We start from the raw sequence: 24,074 nt of genomic DNA, 5'->3' as shown, positions 1-24,074 counted from the left end.
GCATCTCGCATGCGTCGGTTCAGAAAAACCAAGGCTTTAGGCAGTGGCGGCTCCTGCATATTTCTTAAGAGGAGGAAAGACGTTAACAGCACAAATTGACACCATCTTGAATTAAACATGCAATAAATTAGTCTACATGAATACAGTATGTAAAAACAAAGTTGATTACCTTTTATGAGAGTCATTACTGATAGAAGAATCCTGCTCGTCGCTGCTTTGCTGTTGCGAAATGTTCCATCACTTGATCATGCCATTTCAGATCTTTTTCCATTTGCAGCAACAGTTCTTTCTCGATTGACATAAGTGCAAGAGAAGATAGCCTGTCTTGACCAATAGTGTTTCGACAATAATTTTTTATTCTCTTCAGTGCTGAGAAGCTTCGTTCAGCACTTGCTGTAGACACTGGTATCGTCGCAAATAAGCATGCTAATTTGTATATATTAGGAAGACATTTGCAAATGTTTTCCTTAACAAAGTACACTAGTAACTCTTGAAGTTTAGTACAGTTCTGCTGTAGATCACGACTGTTGTAAAACACTATCAATTCATTTTTAAGACTCTCACTGTCGAAGTGACCAGGGAAATAGTTCACTAGTGATGAAAATCCAACAGTTGGAAAGTTCTTAGAAAAACATTCAAATTTTGTAGCATCGAGTAATTTTAGAAAATATAATTTCTTTAGGTCATCGAATCTTACTTGCATTTGTGTTATCAGTGTATCAAAAACATTAAAGTACAGCTGACGGAAATGTGTTTCTGGATCTTCAGCTGCAAAGCGTCTTCTCTTGATTTTAGGAAGAGAGTCTCCAGTTTCATTAGCAGCTGATTTAAAATGTCTCTCATATGCTGCATTACTTCTTGATTTCTTCAGAAATTCAATCATTTCACTCACACGGTTAGCGCAGAAATCAATATCACTAGTTTTCGTTTGGAGAATGTCGAAGAGAATACTAGTTTTCGAAAACACTTCGCTGAAAACAGAAAGCAAGAAATTAAATTCAAAGCCTTCTAATAGACGAATAAATCCATTAGCTTCCCTAATTGTCGTATCATCCCACTTCCTCGAGTCGTCTTCCAAAATTCCAGCAAACATTACTAGAAGACTTTCCTTAAGCACTTTTAAAGATTCAACCAAACGAGATTTGAAGTTCCATCGAGTTTGGGCATCTTTTGGTAATTTGAGTTTAGTCACATTTGTAGGCGCCTCCATACGTTTCGAAGACTGGTGAAAAACGAAGGGAAACCACCGATACTGGCAAAGAAAAGCCTACATCCTGCTATGCTACTGCAGCTCTTAAACAACACTAGGTTTAGTCTGTGTGCATGGCAGTGCACAAATAATGCCTGTTTAGCTTTCTGCTTGATCTTCGCCTGTAGACCGTTTAATTCTCCCACCATAACTGCTGCACCATCATAAGATTGCGCAACAAGTTTTCCCTCGTAATTCAATGGCTGCAGCTGTTGGTCCAGTAAATTGTACAGGGCAGTGGCTGTTCTATCGGCAGTGACAGTGTGGAAACCAAAAAAGCGTTCTTGAATATAACCACATGGATCTACATACCTCAAAATTATGGAGCACTGTTCAGTGAGAGACATATCTGAAATGTCATCAGCTTCCACAGCAAAGAAGTCAGATTTCTGAATTTCGTCCTCTATTTCTTTTCTTAGAAGACAGGCAACTGATTCAATTAAATCATTTTGTATTGCTTTTGACAAACCAACAAACGCTTTAGAATTGTTTAAATGCGTTTGCAGTACTTCATCTCGCTTCATTAGTAGTTTGAAAAGTTCGCGATCATTTCCTTGGTTTGACGATGTTTCACTTTCGTCATGTCCCCTGAACGCGAGTTCTTGCCTTCCTAATAGACACACAATGTCCACTAAACTGGATAAAACATGCCGATTTTGTTTCGCCTGTTCATTGTGTTTCGCACGAGAAACCCTGGCTGCTTCACTTAATGCTAGGTCAATGCGATATTCTTTTTTACCGAAGAATGTTAATTTTAATAGGCTATCGAGATGCTCCCGTGATTTTTCGTGCCTCTGAATCCCGCGGCCCAGATTCTTAATGTCACTGAATCCACTAAAGGACCAAACATCCTTGGAAATTGAAAACAAAACACACGGAAAACAGAAAAGAATTTGTCTTTGTTCACAACCTGTTAACCAGGATGCTTTCTGGTACCACGTTGTGGAAAATTGCAGTGTCCCGCCTTTGCTGGTTCCACATGTAAGACCAGGTAGTGTTGGGATTGGCCTTTTCTTTTGTATAGCAATAATCTGTTCTTGTAAACTGAGTTTTCTAAATTGTCCAAAATATAATATGCTTTCACTTCCATTCATTATTGAATAATTACACAAATTAACAATTACAAAAAAAGTTCACAACCTCGCAGCATTTTTCGAGCACACTACAGCATCACACGTGTTGGAAGACACTAGCTACTAACACGGAACCGGAACTGTTTTACGGAAGTGTTAGAAAAGCGAGAACAATGCACCCACCCATGTGGTCTGTGTTGCCACATGTACATTTTACAACAAGATTTTGAAGAATGTCAGTTCTTGTAAAGCCATACTAGTCATACTACCATTATTGTTAAAATATAGTTTGAACATTTAAGGTTTAAATGAGCTGCCGGTGGCCGATTAATTTCTTTTTGTTTATGTTAAAAATAGAGTACTTTCAATTTCAAAAATATTTGTATAAAACTGACAACTTGGCTGTCGTCTGTCTAGTAATGTAGAACTACTTCCGCTTTCTTCTACATAAACCAGACTTTTAACTTTCAAATATCCTCGAAAGTTTCAAACCATAAATAGTATCCTCTATAAAGTGCAATAAATAATATTTGATTTATAATTAAACAACAAGTTCATATTATGTTGTCTTTCATAGATTTGTGTTAAAACTGTTTTTATTATGGCTCTTATGGTGTTATAGTCTGGTTAAATGCAATAACGCTAGATGGCAGCAGTAGCCAGCTTGCCACGCGACCTGTCGGTTTGTCTGCTACACTATTTACCGCACATGCGAAGAATCAGAGGAGGAACTCCTCCCTACACGTTCATTCGCTTGCTTTAAAACTCTGCTTCTTTCTCTGGCCGCTAGTGCGCTTTTGTCTATGTGTATTACCTGCAGTAGAGGAGGAATGGAGTGCCTTTCCCCACCACTAACAATCTCGCATCCTTCTCACAGTTTTCGCGCAGCACATGAGCGCGTGTCGTTTAAAACTCAATCAACCCAGGTTTTCTATAGCTGTGAACATAAAAATTATCGAATCTTTCTCGAATTTCAAGGCACATATTTTATTTAGTATTGACTTGCAAGAAGAAAAATGTGAGGAAGACGTTCCTCCCTTCCCTCCCCCGAAAAACCGCCACTGGCTTTAGGTAAACAGATCCTGGTTTCCTGGGAAAAAAGTATGTAGCTCCTAAAGCGACTGACTGCTCTGAAGATACATGCACAATAGCTGTTGTGTACAAGATCCTCCGCACATACCAGAAGCTGCGCCCTTCATCAATTAATTAGTGTGATGGCTTTCTCTGAATATTTGGGACTTAGAGGCATTTTAACCGACTTTTCTTTAGAGAGAAATTGCACAATGAGAGGAAGCTTAAGTGCATCAAATCACGATAACGCAACAATAGATCCTTCACAAAAATGTAAAATAATGTTACGGTGATGTTAAATTGAATAAATGCGCAATACTGAGATTAAAGGCCGAAACGACAACAATGGTAGTTTTACAATGATGTTTCCTTGTAAAAATATTCTAATTGCCAAACATCCTAATTTATTCATAATTCATTATAATGGTTGTTTTCCGATAAGCCTCATGTAACACTTTAATTAATTAAATATGTAATCAGTCTAATTACTTATCTAATTATATAAAAACAAATATTGTAACTTTCTTTCAGTTTAACCTCTCCCTTCTAGGTACATTTACACGACCCACGCCACCCGGGCCTTATAGGGCCGCGACCTGTCGCGACATGTACATACTTTTTTTTACCACACAAGGACATGGAGGGCCTCCCCGGATAAGGGATCAGCTCTATGCCAGGGCCGCCTCCGATACAACACAAACATTTAAGACATTACACATCATTCACTCAGACACATATGAAAGGATTAAGGGAAGGATCGCCGTCCATGGCCGGACTTTCAAGAGGTACAATCCCGGCATTTGCCTGGAAAATAACTGAGGAAACCATGAAAAACCTCAGTTAGGATTGCCGGCCCCTGGGATCGAACACCGGACCTCCCGAATGCGAGGCCAGCCCTCTACCACTCGGTAATATTGTAACAAATAATATATAATATGATATTTAGAATAAAAGCAAATTATTATATGTTATAATATTTGTTTTTGTAATAATTAGATATACATAATTAATTAAAGTGCTAATTTGTTAGGCTAACCTCCATGCCCCCCAAATACCTTCATGGCATGTGACGGGGATACCTAGTAGGATACTTAGATATGGCATTCCGATTTTTTCGGAGGACAGATAAATTATTCTATGATTCAAGTGAGTATATGTAATTAATTTTTCAGAAATTCACATAATATAGTTATTTGTACCCATTATTATTATTATTATTATTATTATTATTATTATTATTTCTATTATTATTATTATTATTATTATTATTATTATTATTATTATTATTATTTTTCTATATTTTACGAAAATCGGGACTTGGAAGAGAGATGAATATTAAACATATGCTAATGGTTTATGGGTGTATTTCAGTTAAGAACTTTTAATATACCTAATCAGTGATTCATACCCTTCTCTTGTGAAAGCTGAAAACATCTTTTCTGGAGATTATGACTCATAAAACAGGGTAATTTCGGTATAAGTCCAATAACTGGACTGTTTTATGATAGCTACATTCTATGAATATGCAATAAGTATACAATAACATTACTTTTAATTTAATGGAAATTACAGAGGTAAAAACAAAATCATTTATGGATAGTTATCGATGTAAATGAGATTTAATTTGTAATCGCACAGTGCAGTTTGAGAATTTATAATAACCATTGCAGAAATTATTCGTTGTTTCCTTCACAAATGATAAATAGAATTACTTCGTTTATGAACGTGATAGACAATTTAATGAACATGTGATTTTGTTATTTAACACTGAAAAATGTCAGTAAACATGAGTTGTTAACGAAGTTAACAAAAAGTAACGAACAACTTCCGTTACGGACCGAAGCGCTCGCAAGATTAAATCTCAATAGAGGCAAAAGATATCCTCGATACCCATGGCGATAATTTTTAAGGGCAAAGATCTGTTTTGATTATATATCCCCAGATATACTGCAACGAAACGAACCCACATGGAAAATATGTACAGCTGTGAACAGTGTGTGTGTTTAAAAATCTATAATATGTATTAAAAAGTAAAAAAGTCTGACTTCCCATACTGTTTCCCTCCCCCCCTCCTAGAACGGCACTGTAAATGGACGCACTCTTACCTGCAGTGGATTACGGCGGAGTCTGGCAGCTTGTCCCGGGGCGCCGACTCGTTGCGGTTGCGATCTCGTTGGCCCACGTTATGGCTGCAACAATGTAAAATAAACTTGAAACATGTCGCAATGTGGTGATTCTTGCAACAATGGTTCAAAATTCGAAGATATTTCACTGTAGAATCACTTTTGAAGATATAAAAATATTTATATCCTTCACTAGAGATGGGAAAAGTTGTTATTTTCTCGTAACAGTTCCAACTGTTCCAGTTCCATGAAAATACTAGGTTCCAAATAACAGTTCCAAAATAACAGTACCATCATATATTATATAGCCTACGCCGAAGTTCGCTCCACAGCACCGGATCGAATCCCTCCTCCAGTGTTTTTCCCCTTGTGGCCTGACTCCATGTTGTTACCATAGGATCATTCTGTAGGATCAGAAATTAATTTTTATATTATATATTTAATGTGGAAACTGTACCAAAATAAAACACACCAGGAATGAACGAAACCCCTCCAGAGTCAAGTCCCTAAATTCAGTTCTGTCATTCTGTGAAGCGTGTGACACAATTTATTTTTGTTAAAACCCTTTAGTCAAAGTAGTTTATGCAAACATTTGGGTAAAAAAAGGCAAAAGTATAAGTCGAGGGCCATGAGAAAGTCCAGAAGTCATACTGACAGTATTGACACCACGAAACCAGTTACGTTATATTTATGCACGACGCCAGTTCAGGATTAAAAGTTGGTATTGATTTTGTCCCTGAAAATTGTTAAAAGTAGCCAGATATAGTGACAAAGTCGCTAAATTGATAACACTGCAGCAACGGTTGTCATAATGTAGTTCCATACACGGCCGACTTGATGCTAGCTTCGCTTCATCTTTGAAAGCCGTGTTCTATAACCAAAGCTCGGAACTTGGGGACTTGTGTCTTTGAACGTGGCTAAGCGACCGGACTTCAATGTCAACAAACTCCCGCTTCCGGCACAGAGGTACTGTAAGGTCTGCTATAAAATTGGTTCCTGGCTGGAACAACATAATGATAATATTATGGCAGGTTGAAACAAGTAATTTTATAGCATATATATAAATAAACATGCAAAATATAACAAATTTACAGTTCTGCTCTGTATATTTTATTACAGTGTATGACTACATACATTCGAATATTTTTCGAACCCATACCTTCTTCGTCTGTTAGTTAAACATGATTTGAAACGAAAGAAACTTATTTCCACGTCACATGAAGTGACGGGAGCAAAATTAATTTGTTTTATTTTATTTATTTTAACTAGCTACCTACTGAATACAAATTACATTTATAAAACAAAAATGTTTCTAGCCACTCCCGTAAGAGCCAGGCTCGTGTACGGTGTGGTCTTAGTCAATAATATAACATAAAATTTACAAGGACACTTTACTAAATACAGGAAGTAACTTAATTCAAACCAATAAATACAACACAAGAGCAAGAATAAAGAAGAAAGAGAAAAGAGAGAAAAATACACATTTAATATAAATTGACAATTCGACAGAAGCCAGTGATATTCAATAAAAACAAGAATATAGTAGACAGAAATAAAAGGTAAAAAAATACATTTGTTAATATTCTATTATATCGTGGATAATTTTACAAATTTATTTTTTAAAGGCTTCAATTTTAAAAAATTTCAAATTTGGAAAATGATTTGTAATTGTATTATAAAGTCTTAGGCCGAAATAAAGTATTGAATGTTTTCACTGTCACTGTTTCCTGTTCGATTTTCAGTAGTTTCTAGCTGATCTCGTATCTGAGAAAGATAAGTATCCTAAATTTGTCTCGAAAATAGTTTTCAATTTCTATGCACTACTAGGGAAGGTTCCACTACGACTTGATCCATGGCTATGGACAAATTTTCCACCAATTTAAGGGACTGCAATGTATTTCGATGAATGCCCATTTCCAATCTCTAGTTTGTGTTTGACACAAGTTACAAAATATAAACTCTCCATTCGAAGAAAATAATGTATCTCCTCAGAATTCCTCCACGAAATTCTGTACCTAAATTTTAATAAATATATTTTCAAACGTATACGAGTACAATACCCATTCGAATAATACGTATTTTCTTATTTTCAAACAGACCGTTTATCTCTAATTAATTATCTGAATGTCACTGGCTTCGACACGACACAGTTTCCTCGTCCGTCTTCCTGTCATTCGATGTAACCACTTTCTTAGTACACACGACTGTCCCTGAGCACTTGCAGCGTGAGCTTTGTGTACGTTGTACCTGTAACCTTACTCATGCACACGACACACAAGTCCCCAAGTTCCGAGCTTTGTCTATAACATCGAGTATATCGTAACGTGTAGCAGCAAGTATTTATAACAGGTACAGTACTACTAGTATGCAATGTAACAGTAATGGTTTGGAACAGGCCGTTACGTTATTTTATAGTCATGACTCATAATGTAGTTCCATAACATCGAGTATTTTTTGTAACAGCAAGTTATTTTTTGTAACAGCAAGTATTTTTTGTAACAGGAGTATTTAATGTAACAGTGGAAGAGCCACGTACTACTAGTACGTAATGTAACAGTGGTATTTAGGAACATGTACGGACGCTAAATGATCACATACTTCCCTGTATGCCATGTGATGCAGTACGATGTCATAATGAGTCGAGATGTGAATTCCTGGAAATGAAATATTTTCTAATGCTAAATTGAATTCGTAGATCAGGTTTGTTCGAAGCAGGAAATGTAATGTAATTTTAAATTATTTGTAAATTGGTCACGAAATCGAAATGGATCCCAGTGGTAAATAAAACCTAACCTATTCTTCCTCTTCTGCTTAGCTGAAGGTCACAGTAGTGTTCAATTTCTCAAAAAAGCGTAAATAAAAGCTATAATCACTTCGGCCATGCTAAAATTCATATTAATAATGTACCGTCATGAAGAATAATAATCTCATAATATGAAAATTTACCGTTGTATTTTTTTAACAAAAGAACTTCAATAATAGTCATGTTTCAACAGATTTTAGTTTAATTTCAAGAATGGTGATGAAACTAAAACTTTGGAAATAAAACATAACCTATATATTTTCATCTCCCTTGATAAAATTCACAATGTAGTTACTATAATACAGGCATTATGTTATTTGATAGAATCCTATACTTAATTAACATCAGTTCCAAGATAATGTGTACATTATTTAAAGTCTATCTTCGTATCTTTACTATTTATCTTTTACTTTAGTTTCCAACATTTTTTTTCAGTACGACGAAAGGATTCCCAATTCTGCTTTCAAACAGTGGCGTCAACTTATATGGGCTCGTGGAATCCGAGCCCACCCAATAATTTATCGTGGTTTGAGATTTATTTAATTTAAGGCTCGTCAAATGTTTGAACCCAGCCACTATTTTTCAAAAGTTGGCGTCACTGCTTTCAATAGTACCAAACATGTTCCGTTCTGTGGAACAGGAGTTGTCATAATGTAGTTCCAAAGTGAAACGAGTATTTGTAACCGCAAGTATTTCGTACTAGCTCAGAGCAACACTGTTATTTTGGAACATAGTGTTCCAAGGTGCTGTTACTTTTTGGAACAGTTCCAAACAAGGAAAGGTTCCAAAATAACTGTTACGTTATTTTTTCCCCACCTCTATCCTTCACTAACTCGGTTTCAATACCCTGAGCACAGTAGGAGAATAAGATTTGCATTAACACGGCGACGCGACGGAAGCATATTGGTTTGCTGAGAGGCGCGGGATGTGATACTACTCACACAGAGTTTCATTAAAATCGTCCAACTCAGTTAAGATGGTGCCACGTGGGCATGACAGCTGTATAACTGAAGAATGGATCGACTGTGTTAAAATGATTCACCACGCTCTGCACTGTTACAAGTGCTTCTCTCATTATGAGTTCGCATTTCACAGCTTGTGGGAAGCTGGGAGCTGTGAGTGCTGATAGAACAGGTTCCAGTTTTCGGTTGGCTACGTATCTGACTGAACAGTTTTCAGATTTCATGTCTCTTCTATCCTGCATAATGTGTGAAATGCAGAATCGGACTTTCTACAAGGAAATAATAAAAATTTGTATTTAATGCTTACTACAAGCTTAGTATTTGATGAAACACGTAAACAAACACACGTGTTCATTTACAAATTGACAAACAATATTCTTTTCAATGCGCAATGTTATCTTGTCTCTCCATGTTATATTCGTCGTGCTTTGTACACTATATCTTCGACATCTTAAGAATACATTACAATACATTAAAGATTTCATTATTTTGTAGTGTTCAATTTGGTGCGAAATTTTTGGGTTTCTGCATCGCAGAAAAAACATCCAACATTCAGGCGCTACATTTCGGTTCCATAATTCAGGAAAGCTAAGAAAAGAGGATCTTATCTATTTGATTAGTTACCAAGAACCATGTTCCAAAACTGGAGTTTTGATATTATTTAACGTATAAGTGAACCTGGTAGTATTATCTCGTTATCTGCTAAACAGATGTGCTTACAGCGCTGAACATGGAGCGTTTTTTACTTGGTTATTTAACGACGCTGTATCAACTACTAGGTTATTTAGCGTCGATGGTATTGATGATAGCGAGATGGTATTTGGCGAGATGAGGCTGAGGATTCGCCATAGATTACCTGACATCCGCCTTACAGTTGAGGAAATCTCGGAAAAAAACCCAACCAAGTAATCAGCCCAAGCGGGAATGGAACCCGCGCCCGAGCGCAACTCTGGATCGGCAGGCAAACGCCTTAGAATACTGAGCTACGCCGGTGGCAACATGGAGCGTGGCTAAGCACAACTCAAGTAGGCTTTTTGTGGAACCATAAATTTTTAATTTATTATTTGACTTTGTATCAACTGCTAGTTTATTTTAGCGCCAATAGAATCGGTGATAGCAAGATGGTATGTGACAAGATGAGGCCCAGGATTCGTCATAAATTACCTGAAATTCATCTTACAGTTGGTGAGAACATGGTGTTGAATATGCCGGCGTATTCAAAGTACATTGCCTTTCTAAATGTGTTTTAACACTATAACATTTTGTAGATTTTAAGTTTTAAACTTTTATCAGACAAGTTTTCGTTTGTGAATTGCTCAAAATATGCAGTCTTCACATTTCCAATGAGTCACCCATGATAGAATGAGTTGAGTGCCGATTGTGCTGCTATGCTAAGCCGTCTCCGTTATCCGCTACACTACGCATTCCTCTCCAGCCATCAAATCCGTATACCACACCTGTGATCTGCCATTCCTCAGAGATCTAAAGAATTGTAATTTCACCGTCAGGAAAGAGAAAGAACCTGGAGGACTCCGGTGCCTCTTATGCAGATCGATAGATCGTTTAGAATCTACCACAACTACCACCTACCAAAGTTTAGACAAAGCGCGAGGAACATCCTCCATGGCGAACGATCGATTCGGTGTCACGCAAACACAAGTAGTCCTATATACTTATTTCAAGGAAGAGGTGACAGTGAAAAGGTAAACTGTGAAATAGACGTGGAATGAGGCAAATGGCGAACGACCGATTCGGTGTCATACAAACACAAGTAGTACCATATTTTTCAAGGAGATTATAATGAAAAGGGAAATTGTGGAGTGTGCTGATGGAATGGGGAGGGCGAAACGGGAGAACTTCGAAAAAACCATCACAACCATGGTTTTATCCATCGAAAATACAACTACCATTGTCAAGATTTGAACTCGGATTCGCGGATGTTGTAAGAAAGTGGTTTGTCAACTGAGCTATTTACCAAGGCAGCCATTGCCAGACTCACTTCACAAGGAGGAAATAGGCTAATGATTTGGAGGAGAAAAGATAAGTAACGTCCAGGAAACGGCTTGTAATTCTATCATCACCATCATCATCATCATTATCGTCATCATAAACATCATCATAATCATCAACTTGATGAACTGTTCCTTTCACCCCTGTTCTGTCTTTACACTTATCAGCCAACATTGGAGATTTCCAAATAGTAGGCGTTACAGAACACACATCCGGTTCCTATACAAGTGATGCTTATCTCCATTTCTGTCCCGGATTTGTAGCAGGAAACGCTACCACTTGAGCAACAGCTAGGATCTTTTTTTGCATCTGATGAGTTTATAACTGACGCAGCAGACAAAACCAGACCAGATGTGCCACTTTTAAAGACTAGACACATTTTCTTAGTGAAGTTGTTATAGAATATTAATTTGGAATTATAAGAGTGAAATCTGCTGTTAAATCACTACAAATTCCACCATAGACTCACAGGGAAAGTTGGTTTGCTACTCACTTGTGTGGCCGCGACCCCGGGACGTCCACAGGCCCGTGGGCCTCCTTCAGACGCATCTCTCCCTCCTGCAACAATATACATATGAACGTCACTATTACTGTTTGTTAAATGACACCGTATTCAAAGCAGTTCGGCTATTTCCAACACTCATGTCGCGAGATATGACTTCCATAAAGAAAAAACAACTCTGTCGATGTTACAGCCAGCACACAAATTCATTAGGTATATAGGCCTATATTGGAGTTTACTTCCATACGCATTTAAACTGGAATAACCAAGTAACTCATATTCTCAAGAAAGTGCTTTCCATACTACAATCCTTAAACAGCATTCGAAAATTTCTCCCCCTATCACTCAAAAAAATACCAGTGGAAACACTAGTAATGTCCCACTTTGATTATTGTGATTTTCTACTGACTGACCTCAATGTCAACCAGTCGCAAAGATTCGTGTTCATATTCTTGTGTTCGCTTCATCTGCGATGTACGTCGCGCTGACCATATTACCCCATCCTTCCAAATTCTAAACTGACTATGGCTTAACGAACGTAGAAATTTTCATTCCCTTGTTCTCTTTTTCCAAGTCCTTCACGCCTCTACACCTACCTACGTTGCTTCCAATTTCAGTTACCTGTCATCATATCATAATCTCTTCACACACACACGCAAAATAGCCGCATACTAGCCATACCAACACATAAGACATCATCGTATTCATCATCATACACAATCTCGCTCTCGCGCTTGTGGAATGCCCTACCCAGCGACAGCAGAGACTGTCGGAATTTAGTAGTGTTCAAAAACAAACTTATTAAGCATTTTCTTACTGCGTAGACTAGGTTTAATTTTTACTTAATTAATAAAAAAAATTCTTTCTTCTTAACTTCTATGATAAACTATCTAGCCTTTATTAATCAGTTAATCTTTTAGTACTTTGATTTTTATTGTATTTGTAAATTTAATATTAATTGTAATTATAATTGTAATTGTATTCTTAATATTGTAGTTATAATCCCCTGGTAGAGGGGAAGAGAAGGCCTGGTGGCCTTATCTCTACCAGGTTAAATAAATAAATAAAATAAATAAATATAGTGCAATTAATTATTAATGTGATTAATGCATAGTCTATACAGGGTGATTCAGAACTTATGTTACTGAAGAATACGGTAGATAGAGGATACTAAAACAAACATTTTTCATTGAGCTATGTGTGTTATATCTCGCTCCAGTACGGCGCTACTCTTGTTTTAGTGTTGTGGCTGTTTGCCATGTTGTGATTTTTTGTTGTTGCTATGCGCGGTGATGCGTCATTGTCTCAGTCCACATGTCACGCCAAATCGTCCAAAGGGAGAAAATTACAGGGCTTTTCTGGAAAACATCCTGCCCGTTTTATTGGAAAAGGTACCGCTTGCAGTACGCACCAGGATATGGTTCCAGCATGACGGAGCTCCTGCGCACTTCAGTCTTGCGGCAAGGCAACAGCAGACGGCAACATTTGGTGACGGATTGGTTATCAGGGTTCCATCCCATGGCCAGCAAGACTGCCAGATCTTAATCCGCTTGACTTCTTGTGGGGACATCTGAATACCCTAGTGTAAGCCACACCTGTAGACCATGTCGATGATTTTCTTCCACGGATTGTCGACGCCCATAACACCATACGTACTAATAGTACACCTGGCATATTTGAACGGATGCGGCAGTCAATGTTTCGGCGATGCCAGTATTGTTTACAAGAAAGGAGGCGTCGGTTCCAAGCTCTTCTGTAATGCACAAGTCCTTAAGTGACATTGTCTGTTATTTTTCATTGAAAGCTCAGTCAGCAGAGAGTCAATCAAGTCATTGGCCCTTACATGAATAATTACCTATCAGCCACAACACTGAAACAAGTGCAACGCCGCACCGGTGCGAGATAGGCCACACATTGCTTAATGAAAAATGTTTCTTTTACTACCTTCTATCTACCATATTTTTCTATAACATAAGTTCTGAAAACTCTGTATTGTTATTCATATAAATTGTGTGGAAACCGTTTTTCAGATAATCAATACGCCTATACAGATTTTGACGAAAATACGAGTTTTAAATTTATGTAACATTTTTAGAATAATGGATATTTCACATGAAAAATATTGTTTGAAAACCCCAAATCATTCAATATAGATATACATATTGCCGTCATCGATTATAAAAAAGCTTTCGATTAAGTGATTAGAACATAATTATTTGAAATTCTACATAATGACGGACTACCAGAATATCTCATTTTAAATTTACACAATGCCTATGTATAAATAATTTGATAGCAAGCAGAGTAAATAATGAATTAACAGTCTGGGAACCTATAAATAGAGGAGTACGTCAAGGATGCTATTTATCCCCATTGCTTTTCACAAATGATATAAATTCAATACCATATTTAAAGAGTGGAGACAGCTGCCCCATGGAAATATATTGATTAATCGCAAATTGAAGTTAGTTACAATTCTATATGCAGACGAAAGGTGCTAGTAGCTGATTCTGAAGATAACTTACGAACACCATTAGGGTAAATTAGGGTCTGTTGGACAGTCGAGCATGTTGGACACTTTGTACTTTAACGTGTTACCTCGCCACTTGTGGGCACCACATTCTGCTAGAAGTCAATGACTGAAGTAGCCCCACTCGTGGCTACTTCCGTCATTGACTTCTAGCAGAATGTGGTGCCCACAAGTGGCGAAGTAACACGTTAAATTACAAAGTGTCCAACATGCCCGAATGTCCAACAGACCCTAATTTACCCTATGTAATTAAAATAAAATTGCAAAAAAAGAAAATAATATGACATGGAAATATGAACGGAAAAAACCAAAATACTACTCTTTCAAGGAAAAGAACCTATTCCTAGCAAAATATGTCTTAATGACACAATATTGGAAAGAGTTGTTTCAATCATCTTGGATTCTCCATATCAACATTCGATGATACGGATATACCAAACAAAATTACCCAATTTTAAACATCATAGGCATAATAAATTAGTCTTCAAACCAAACTCAGTACAGAAAGAGACCAGACTGAAGATATACAAAACTTTAACTTGTCCTATATTGTCATATGGATGTGAAGCATGGACTATCAGAGCACGAGATGCATCGAGAATCACAGCGGCAGAAATGCGCTTCTTGAGAAGAACTGCGGATTATACCAGATGGGATCGTAAAAGACTGCAGACATTCTACAACAACTGAATGTGGAATCCATCTTTACATACCTAAAAATGCAGAGACAAAACTGATAGAATCACGATAATAGAATGAACAGAACAAGAATCTCAAGATAAGTCCTGCATTACATACCTAGTGGCAGAAAATCTATACGACGACCGGCTAACGATGGATTGAGTCCGCAACTGACCACATGGTCTGAAATCTGTTTAGTAAATGATGATGATGAAATAGAGGTGGATCAACTTAGCCCAAAGCATCAGGCCCCATGGACACAGTGTGCTCACGAATTTAACATCGTATTATTTTACACTGCACCTCAGTCGAGGCCTCGCCTCAGTCCTTTTCGTTTTAAATCTTGAATAGCTTTACAGAAGCATTCAGAATCTTCGAAACGGTGATAGTAACTGGGTTTTATTTTTATAATATCTTATCTCCTTGGGGAGAACAAGTTTTCAGTAATTTTTCATGAAATTCTCTTGCTTAGGAACAGAATTCATGCTTTATCTCCAAATTACGCCCACGTAAAAAAGAAGTTCAAGCAAGAGGTAATAGGCTAGAGAGAAGTTAAGACTGATTAACTTACTCGATAAGAGGTGTAAGTTACAGTATACGAAAAGATTAAAATACACAAACTGTTTATTATTTCGTCTGTTCTTGGAACTCTCAGTCCACATTCCTTCTGAAAGCATGAAATTGCCTGTATATGAACAATGACATCGTTTCGAGTTGCTATCATTTTTATTTTTACATTGGACTGTATTCTGAATCCAGTCTTATTTCAGTAAGTCAGCCGAAGGCTTCTCTCCCAAGAGAACAATTATTTGATCCCCAGCAGATCTTATACCCCTATTCTCATTCCATCATTCTCGTTTTATTGCCATATAATCAATTATCTCGCCGATTCTGAAGCAATGGTTTAAAAAGGACGTGGGGAGCCACGAAAGTGACATAATTTTTTGTGGCTTATTGGTAAAGAAACCATATTGTTTCCTTTCACAAAGAAAAATTTTGATGAAATCAGAAAATACAGCTGTAGGACTATCCAAATAATTAAAACTTGAGTTTACGTATGAACGTTCTTCAAAAGTAATTTTTTATTATTCTTGTTTAATATACAGTATCGGTAGGTCTATAGCTGCCACTACCACATCTACTATCTCAATAATAATAATAGTAGTAATAGTAAAAGGTAAAAGGTAAAGGTATCCCCGTAACATGCCATGAAGGCATTTGGGGGGCATGGAGGTAGAGCCCCATGCTTTCCATGACCTCGGCACTAGAATGAGGTGGTGTGGTCGGCACCACGCTCTGACCGCCTTTTACCCCCGGGAAAGACCCGGTACTCAATTTAATAGGAGGCTGAGTGAACCTCGGGGCCGTTCTGAAAGTTTGGCAACGAGAAAAAATCCTGTCACCACCTGGGATCGAACCCCGGACCTTCCAGTCCGTAGCCAGCTGCTCTACCAACTGAGCTACCCGGCCGCCAATAGTAGTAATAATAATAATAATAATAATAATAATAATAATAATAATAATAATAATAATCACTATCATCATCATCAAACTATAAACGAATAGGACATGGTTTTATTCCGACTTCAAAGCTTTCATCTTTATCTTGGGCGTGCTATATCTGTTTTGCAACTCGATTACATCGAAAATCCAGTTTCGGAAATATTAATGTATCCATTCTTGAAAGGCGCCTTCCTTGCTTTTTTAAATAAATGATTGTACACAAAGTCTCAATTTTGGGAGTAATATTTAGTTCTCGTCTTTTATATTCATTGCGATGTCGTTCGAGTTTAGCACATCATTCTTCTGGTCTTATCTTTGCTACTAAGATAAAGCAATTTGATAAGTTTTCGTCCTGAGGACCCTCATTTCACTGCTATAAATAAACATGAGTAAAACCACCGTTTTATAAAACTTCAATTATATTTCTCAGTAGTATTTCGTCATACCTGCAATAACTCCTATGTGCAAAATATAAAATTGTTCAGTAGGAAGAAAAACACATTTATGCATTCTATAGCAGTAGTACATAGGAGATTGTGAATTCTTATATTTTCGAAAGAAAGAAATATAATTACATATAAGAGATTTTATTATTTGCTGTATCATTATTTAAGTTATTTAATAGAGCAAAAATCTGAAAATCGATAAATATGTCACATGGGAGTTATTGCAGGAACAACGACGATTTATACTTCCACAGAATGACATCACTATGCAACGTAGTTATACGTGTAATACATAGGCCTAATATACGCTGTATTAATATTGAAGTTCTTTCAGTAATCTGCAGAAAAGTGTGATACGGTGGTCAAAAAGAAAATATCTGCACGTATTTCAACAAACTTGGCCTAGCGGAGATTAAATATTGGCTCTTTTTTCTGCAAATCATCTGCGACACTATTGAGGTTAGCATTTCACTCATTTTGAAATCAATGCATCTGCTTGCACAGGAAGCTGCGCCATCGGAACATCCCTAGCACACACGGCGCATGCAGAGACCTGTTGCTTTGGACGGCGACCTTTCCTGCGAAAATGTCGCAGCGGCGATCGCCCTTCGAATCCTGACCAAGTCTTCGAGTTGCAAAGGTCAGCACCGCGTCACAAGGCGATCCGTGCCAAATAGCAGCGATGCGCAGCTGTCGTCTTGTGACCCGTAGTGTCATTTCGCGTTGTCACTTCCCGAAGCTGCCAATTATTATCCAAGACATAAGAGATCAAGACCGTCTTGCTTAAATTCTACCATTGAGTCCAACTGTAATTCAATTAGTTGACAGATTCTCTCTAAAGAGAGAGTGTTTCAATTCATGGTTTGGTTGTTTAATTAGTATTGTGTATTGATGTTATCAGTTAACGAAAACTGGTTTGATTGCGTATTGATTCTCTTGTATGCTTTGTCATTATTTAGATCTATTTATGTGTACCTACTACTAAATTTTATTAAGACTATATAAATCTCTGTTAATGAATTTCGAGTAAATCATGTTCCACAACTTTTCTCACTATAAGAGATTAGGTGTTTGACTTCTTTTCGTAACTCATAATAATATAGGTCAAATTTTTATATTTAAGTATTAAAACTTGCAACGGTGACAAGTCGCCTTGTAGCTCAGTTGGTACAGCGATGGCTTACGGCGGTTTGAACAAGAGTTCAAATTCCGGCAATGGCAGAGTTGTATTTGTGGTGAAAAAACCGAGGTTGTGCTGGCTTTTCGCTTCCGTTTTTTATTCTCCATTGCAGCAACACTCCCCAAAATGTCCTCTTCTCTCATTATTATTATTATTAATTTATATTATTATTATTATTATTATTATTATTATTATTATTATTATTATTATTATTATTTCCATTTCTAAATAGAGAGCACACGCTTGTGTTCACTCAGCCTCGCATATGCCAACCGCCGTGGCAGGTGTTTTTCGTGGCTTGTCCAAAGATCGGTAGATGAACGCCAGAGATATGGTATTTGTACAGGGACATCATTTTATTTTTACTAACATTTTTAATATTAACCAGGCTATACCTTTGAATCAACACCGTTTGCTAACCCCTTCCACAACTGGAGTTCGATGATACTGGCGTAATGTACAAACAAATCACTTTACTAGGTATAGGAGGGAAGAAAAGTAGTTCATCCATTTACGTAAACTAGGAAATATCGCGATTTTGAGTTTGATGATTTTCATTGGGTTTTTGTTTAATCAAAATACAGTACTGTATTAACAATGAGTGTTTTTACTCACGAACTGAGCTGTCCATGTGGACGTATTCATTATGCAGTGTATATTATACTGCCTACAGCACATTAGCGTACAATATAGAGAATGAAGTTAAATTCAAAAATAATCATAATATGGATATTTAAACACATTTTTTTTAAATGGTAGCCATTCATTTCGATACAGGCTTCAGTTCTAATGTGCATATTATCGCACTATAGACTATTGTACCTAATCCCAATTACCAGTTTCGTCCTTCGTAATAGTAACTCATGTTGAAATAATTCTGTACCTACTCTATAAAAGAGTACCTTACGTACTGTAAATTCAATCTTCACTTCCGCCCGATCCGAAAAGATAAAATTACTCAGACATACTATCGACTGTCCGTCCAAGTGGTTATGTCGTAGGATCGTAGAAAGGGGGGAAATCACGTGACAGTTAATTACTTAACGAGGCCCTTTTATTTAAGTTATTTTAAATAGTTGTATAATATTACGTAGACGTCCAATTCCTAACAGAAATTTATGTTCTCAGAAAGGAGCTGAGACAGCCCAGCCACTAGCTGGCAAATAAAAGCTGGTGGGGGAAACCGGGATACGACGTAGGCAAATGGACGACAGTACCTGTGCGTAAATGATTCAATATTGAAAGCTCTTTCGTCACTGGAAAACGCGAACGTATTTTTGGAACGTACTGTTTACTATGACCGTATGGTTACTATGACTGTATATGCGGTCTTGGATCTGTGTGGAGGACGGTTGAGCTTCATTAGTAGAAGGGGTGGGAGTGAAGTACATCAAAAAACTCAGGTACAATAAAAATTGAAGTAAAAATAAAATGATGTCCCTGTACTTGTTGGCTGGAGAGAAATGTGTGGTACGGTGGATGGTGAAGCCGGCTTAGCCGAGCAACACAAACAGCACGCAACTTATTTCTTAACGGATGCATAAAAAGTCTACTTGCGCTGCTGTGCATGAAGAATATCCCGTCCCGCCCGGTATGTGCCAATACCAAAGCAGTGGTGATATGTTCTTGAATGGCATAAAAAGTTTGTCAAAATCGGTTCATGTATTTGTTAATATAGCGGGACTGAATAACACAGAAATACACAAGGATGACAATCCTGTTTCCATTTTCTCTGAAACCAATTTAAAATATCAAAATAACAGAAAGGCATACACGAAGGTAAGTGAGAAAAATTCACGAGTAAAACCATTACATAGTTGGGCTCTCTGGCATATTTAGCCCTCGCTCACTTGAGGATTACGAACCAACATTAGACATTCACAAGTATGTACACACTCCATCGTCACGTGATCAACCTGGCGTAAAATTCCAGCTTTAAGACAATGGATACACATTCACTCCCAATTAGGTGGATACAAAATAATATTCTTTCATCTTCTGGGAGTTGAACTCAAGATCATTTGGATTTATAATTAGAAATCCCAATCCTTGAATGGAAGTAAAGAACATAATGTAATAAAATAAGTAAAATAAACAAATAGTTTTATATTGATGTTTTCTATTCTCGAACTATATCATGTAGAGGCAAGGCCTCATTAGTGGTGGATTTCTTAAAAACATGTAGGCCTAGAAATGTTTTGACAATTCTGTCTTCGGGTCAAGAATTTAACAGATTGACTTAAATATAACAAATGTGCCCTAGTACCAAAATTTAAACATCAGGTCTAAAATAGACCAGAAGGTTCGAAAGATTGGTGGGCCTATTTGTGACTACCGAGAGGGACGGAGGCATCTCTATTCACTGTAGTTTTTTTATGCACTCGGTACTGAATATATAGTGTGTCAGTTGTGCTACCCAGCTACGCCGATTTCACCATCTGCCACGCCACACATTCCTCTCTTTTTATTTTATTTTATTTGGTTATTTAACGACGCTGTATCAACTACGAGGTTATTTAGCGTCGGTGGGATTGGTGATAGCGAGATGATATTTGGCCAGATGAGGCAGAGGATTCGCCATACATTACCTGACATTTGCATTATGGTTGCGGAAAACCTCGGAAAAAACCCAACCAGATAATCAGTCCAAGCGGGAATCGAACCCGCGCCCGAACGCAACTCCGGATCGGCAGTCAAGCGGTTTAGCCGACTGAGCTACGCTATTCCTCTCTAGCCAACAAGTCCGAATACCATATCCCTAGTGGTAGTCTTCTGTACTTCACAGATTCGCCTCAAACGTCAAGTCCCCGCCAGGTAAAGACTGATTCACAATAAACCGGGAATGAAAACGACAACGAGAACGAGAATGGAAATAATGTTAAAATAAATGCATTTAAATGTGTGCATTCACAATAGTTAATTGTGAATCCTTACATTTAAATACATATATTTTAACAATGTTTCCGTTCTCTTTCTCCTTGCCGTTTCCGTTCTCGATTTATTGTGAACCAGCCCTAAGGCGGGGTTCCCGTTCCTCTCTGCAGATCTAAGAGTCATCTAGAACTATACAGAGTCCCTTTATAATCAGAGCTGAAACACTGGATGATCCCTTTCTGATTGGCCGAAACCAGTTATCATGGCCTCCTTTAATTTATCATTAAGTAAATCCAATCACACATAAATCTATACTTATAATAAATCTGTAGTCGAAATTTTTCTGGTAATTTTCGCTTTTCCAAAAATAATTGGTCCTAACATGTATAATTAACCATCCTGAAACCGAAAATCGCTTTTTTTTATTTTTGTTTGTATGTCTGTCTGTCTGGATGTTTGTTACCTTTTCACGCGATAATGTTGAACCGATTTAAATGAAAATTGGAATATAAATTAAGTTCGTTGTAACTTAGATTTTAGGCTATATGACATTCAAAATACTTTATTTAAAAGGGGGGTTATAAGGGGGCTTGAATTAAATAAATCGAAATGTCTCCCTTATTATTAATTTTCATAAAAAATGTTATATAACAAAAGTTTCTTTAAAAATGATTTCCGATAAGTTTTACTCTATAAAAAATTTTGATAGAACTGATATTTAATAAGATAAATGAGTTTTAAAATTAAGATAACAACGCCATCTAAGTCGCTGTAATGAAATAAAAAAAATTACTTCGTCTATAAGGGGCTTTGGACAACTACAATCGAAAGCTATTAAACATAGCCTACAGAGAATGTTTCTGTGTTTGTATGAAGTAATATCGGAAGCTAAATTAACCGATTTGTATAATTAATTATATTATTTCACCATTGGAAAGTGTAGTTTCTCTAGATGTACATAATGTTATAATGTTATTACAGTAACTTCTGAGTGAATCCAGGACAGGTAAGATTAAAATAGCTTCTTATGCACAGAAAACTTGATAGGCTATTCTGTATATTCATTTCCTGTATTTCTTAAAATAATGTTTATAAACACATTCATTTTCATCTCAGAGAATTAACGATTGGTGTTAACCGAAAATCGCTTTTTTGAAATTTTTGATTGTATGTCTCTCTGTCTGTCTGTCTGTCTGGATGTTTGTTACCTTTTCACGCGATAATGGCTGAACGGATTTCGATGAAAATTGGAATATAAACTAAGTTCGTTGTAAGTTAGATTTTAGGCTATATGGCATTCAAAATACTTTATTTAAAAGGGAAGTTATAAAGGGGCCTGAATTAAATAAACCAAAATATCTCACTTATTATTGATTTTTGTGAAAAATATTACATAACAAAAGTTTCTTTAAAAATGATTTCCGATACGTTTCATTCCAAGCAAACTTTTGATGGGACCAAATTGCACCAAAATGGATGTTCTCTGAACCAAATGATCATATTTTAATTATTTGCATGTAATAACAATTAAGAAACATGTTAAAGGAATTATCATTGCACTAAATGAGTGGTCTCTGGATCAAAATGATCGCATTTTAATTATTTAAATACAACTTAAATTAAGTGACATATTAAACGATTTATTCTTCTATCAAACACGAATGTTCCCTGGACCAGATGTCCTATTTTAATTATGTAATTACTTTATATTTATTTCTAACAAGTGCAGCGGAGCGCACAGGTACAGATAGTAGTACTAATAATTGGATCGATTAAATAGTAATGTTTTTTCTCTAACAAATCATGTCTATTTTGCATAAAAACCATGAAATCTTGATCTTATCGCAATACCAATTGAAAAATGAGTATGTAATGATAATGATTTTATAACATTCAATAAAAAATGGAAATACTCGTACAAATCACCTATGAGAAGTAAAACCATAGATATTATATATTAATATTAAATAAATTTGATAATAATAATAATAACAATAATAATAATAATAATAATAATAATAATAACAATCATATTAGAGCTCTGCCTTTCATTAAGAACGACCGGCCGAGAGTCATGATCAAAGCTCGGAACTTGGGGACTTGTGTGTCGGTTGCATGAGTAAGGTTACAGGTACAACGTACACAAAGCTCACGCTGCAAGTGCTCAGGGACAGTCGTGTGTACTAAGAAAGTGGTTACATCGAATGACAGGAAGACGGACGAGGAAACTGTGTCGTGTCGAAGCCAGTGACATTCAGATAATTAATTAGAGATAAACGGTCTGTTTGAAAATAAGAAAATACGTATTATTCGAATGGGTATTGTACTCGTATACGTTTGAAAATATATTTATTAAAATTTAGGTACAGAATTTCGTGGAGGAATTCTGAGGAGATACATTATTTTCTTCGAATGGAGAGTTTATATTTTGTAACTTGTGTCAAACACAAACTAGAGATTGGAAATGGGCATTCATCGAAATACATTGCAGTCCCTTAAATTGGTGGAAAATTTGTCCATAGCCATGGATCAAGTCGTAGTGGAACCTTCCCTAGTAGTGCATAGAAATTGAAAACTATTTTCGAGACAAATTTAGGATACTTATCTTTCTCAGATACGAGATCAGCTAGAAACTACTGAAAATCGAACAGGAAACAGTGACAGTGAAAACATTCAATACTTTATTTCGGCCTAAGACTTTATAATACAATTACAAATCATTTTCCAAATTTGAAATTTTTTAAAATTGAAGCCTTTAAAAAATAAATTTGTAAAATTATCCACGATATAATAGAATATTAACAAATGTATTTTTTTACCTTTTATTTCTGTCTACTATATTCTTGTTTTTATTGAATATCACTGGCTTCTGTCGAATTGTCAATTTATATTAAATGTGTATTTTTCTCTCTTTTCTCTTTCTTCTTTATTCTTGCTCTTGTGTTGTATTTATTGGTTTGAATTAAGTTACTTCCTGTATTTAGTAAAGTGTCCTTGTAAATTTTATGTTATATTATTGACTAAGACCACACCGTACACGAGCCTGGCTCTTACGGGAGTGGCTAGA

The 24,074-nt window shown here is 36.5% G+C and overlaps 1 protein-coding gene across 7 annotated transcripts in view; it reads right to left on the bottom strand.

The window, feature by feature from the left end:
* Schip1 (Schwannomin interacting protein 1) overlaps positions 1-24,074 on the bottom strand; it is a 410,317-nt gene that overhangs the window by 68,230 nt on the left and 318,013 nt on the right. For 5 of the 7 annotated variants that reach the window (XR_011331312.1, XM_069821042.1, XM_069821041.1 and 2 more), the window contains 2 exons: positions 11,785-11,849; positions 5,499-5,582 (listed from right to left, as the gene is read on the bottom strand). Coding sequence is in view for 6 of the 7 variants with exons in the window: in XM_069821042.1 (XP_069677143.1) it covers positions 5,499-5,582; positions 11,785-11,840 (140 nt within the window). In the remaining variant the exon portion in view is untranslated. The remainder of the gene's footprint in view (positions 1-5,498; positions 5,583-11,784; positions 11,850-24,074) is intronic. The other 2 variants (XM_069821046.1, XM_069821045.1) reach the window with 1 other exon arrangement.

Source organism: Periplaneta americana, chromosome 3 (assembly GCF_040183065.1).
Source record: "Periplaneta americana isolate PAMFEO1 chromosome 3, P.americana_PAMFEO1_priV1, whole genome shotgun sequence".
Classification (NCBI taxonomy): domain Eukaryota; kingdom Metazoa; phylum Arthropoda; class Insecta; order Blattodea; family Blattidae; genus Periplaneta; species Periplaneta americana.
This window is presented reverse-complemented; position numbering and strand designations above follow the sequence as displayed.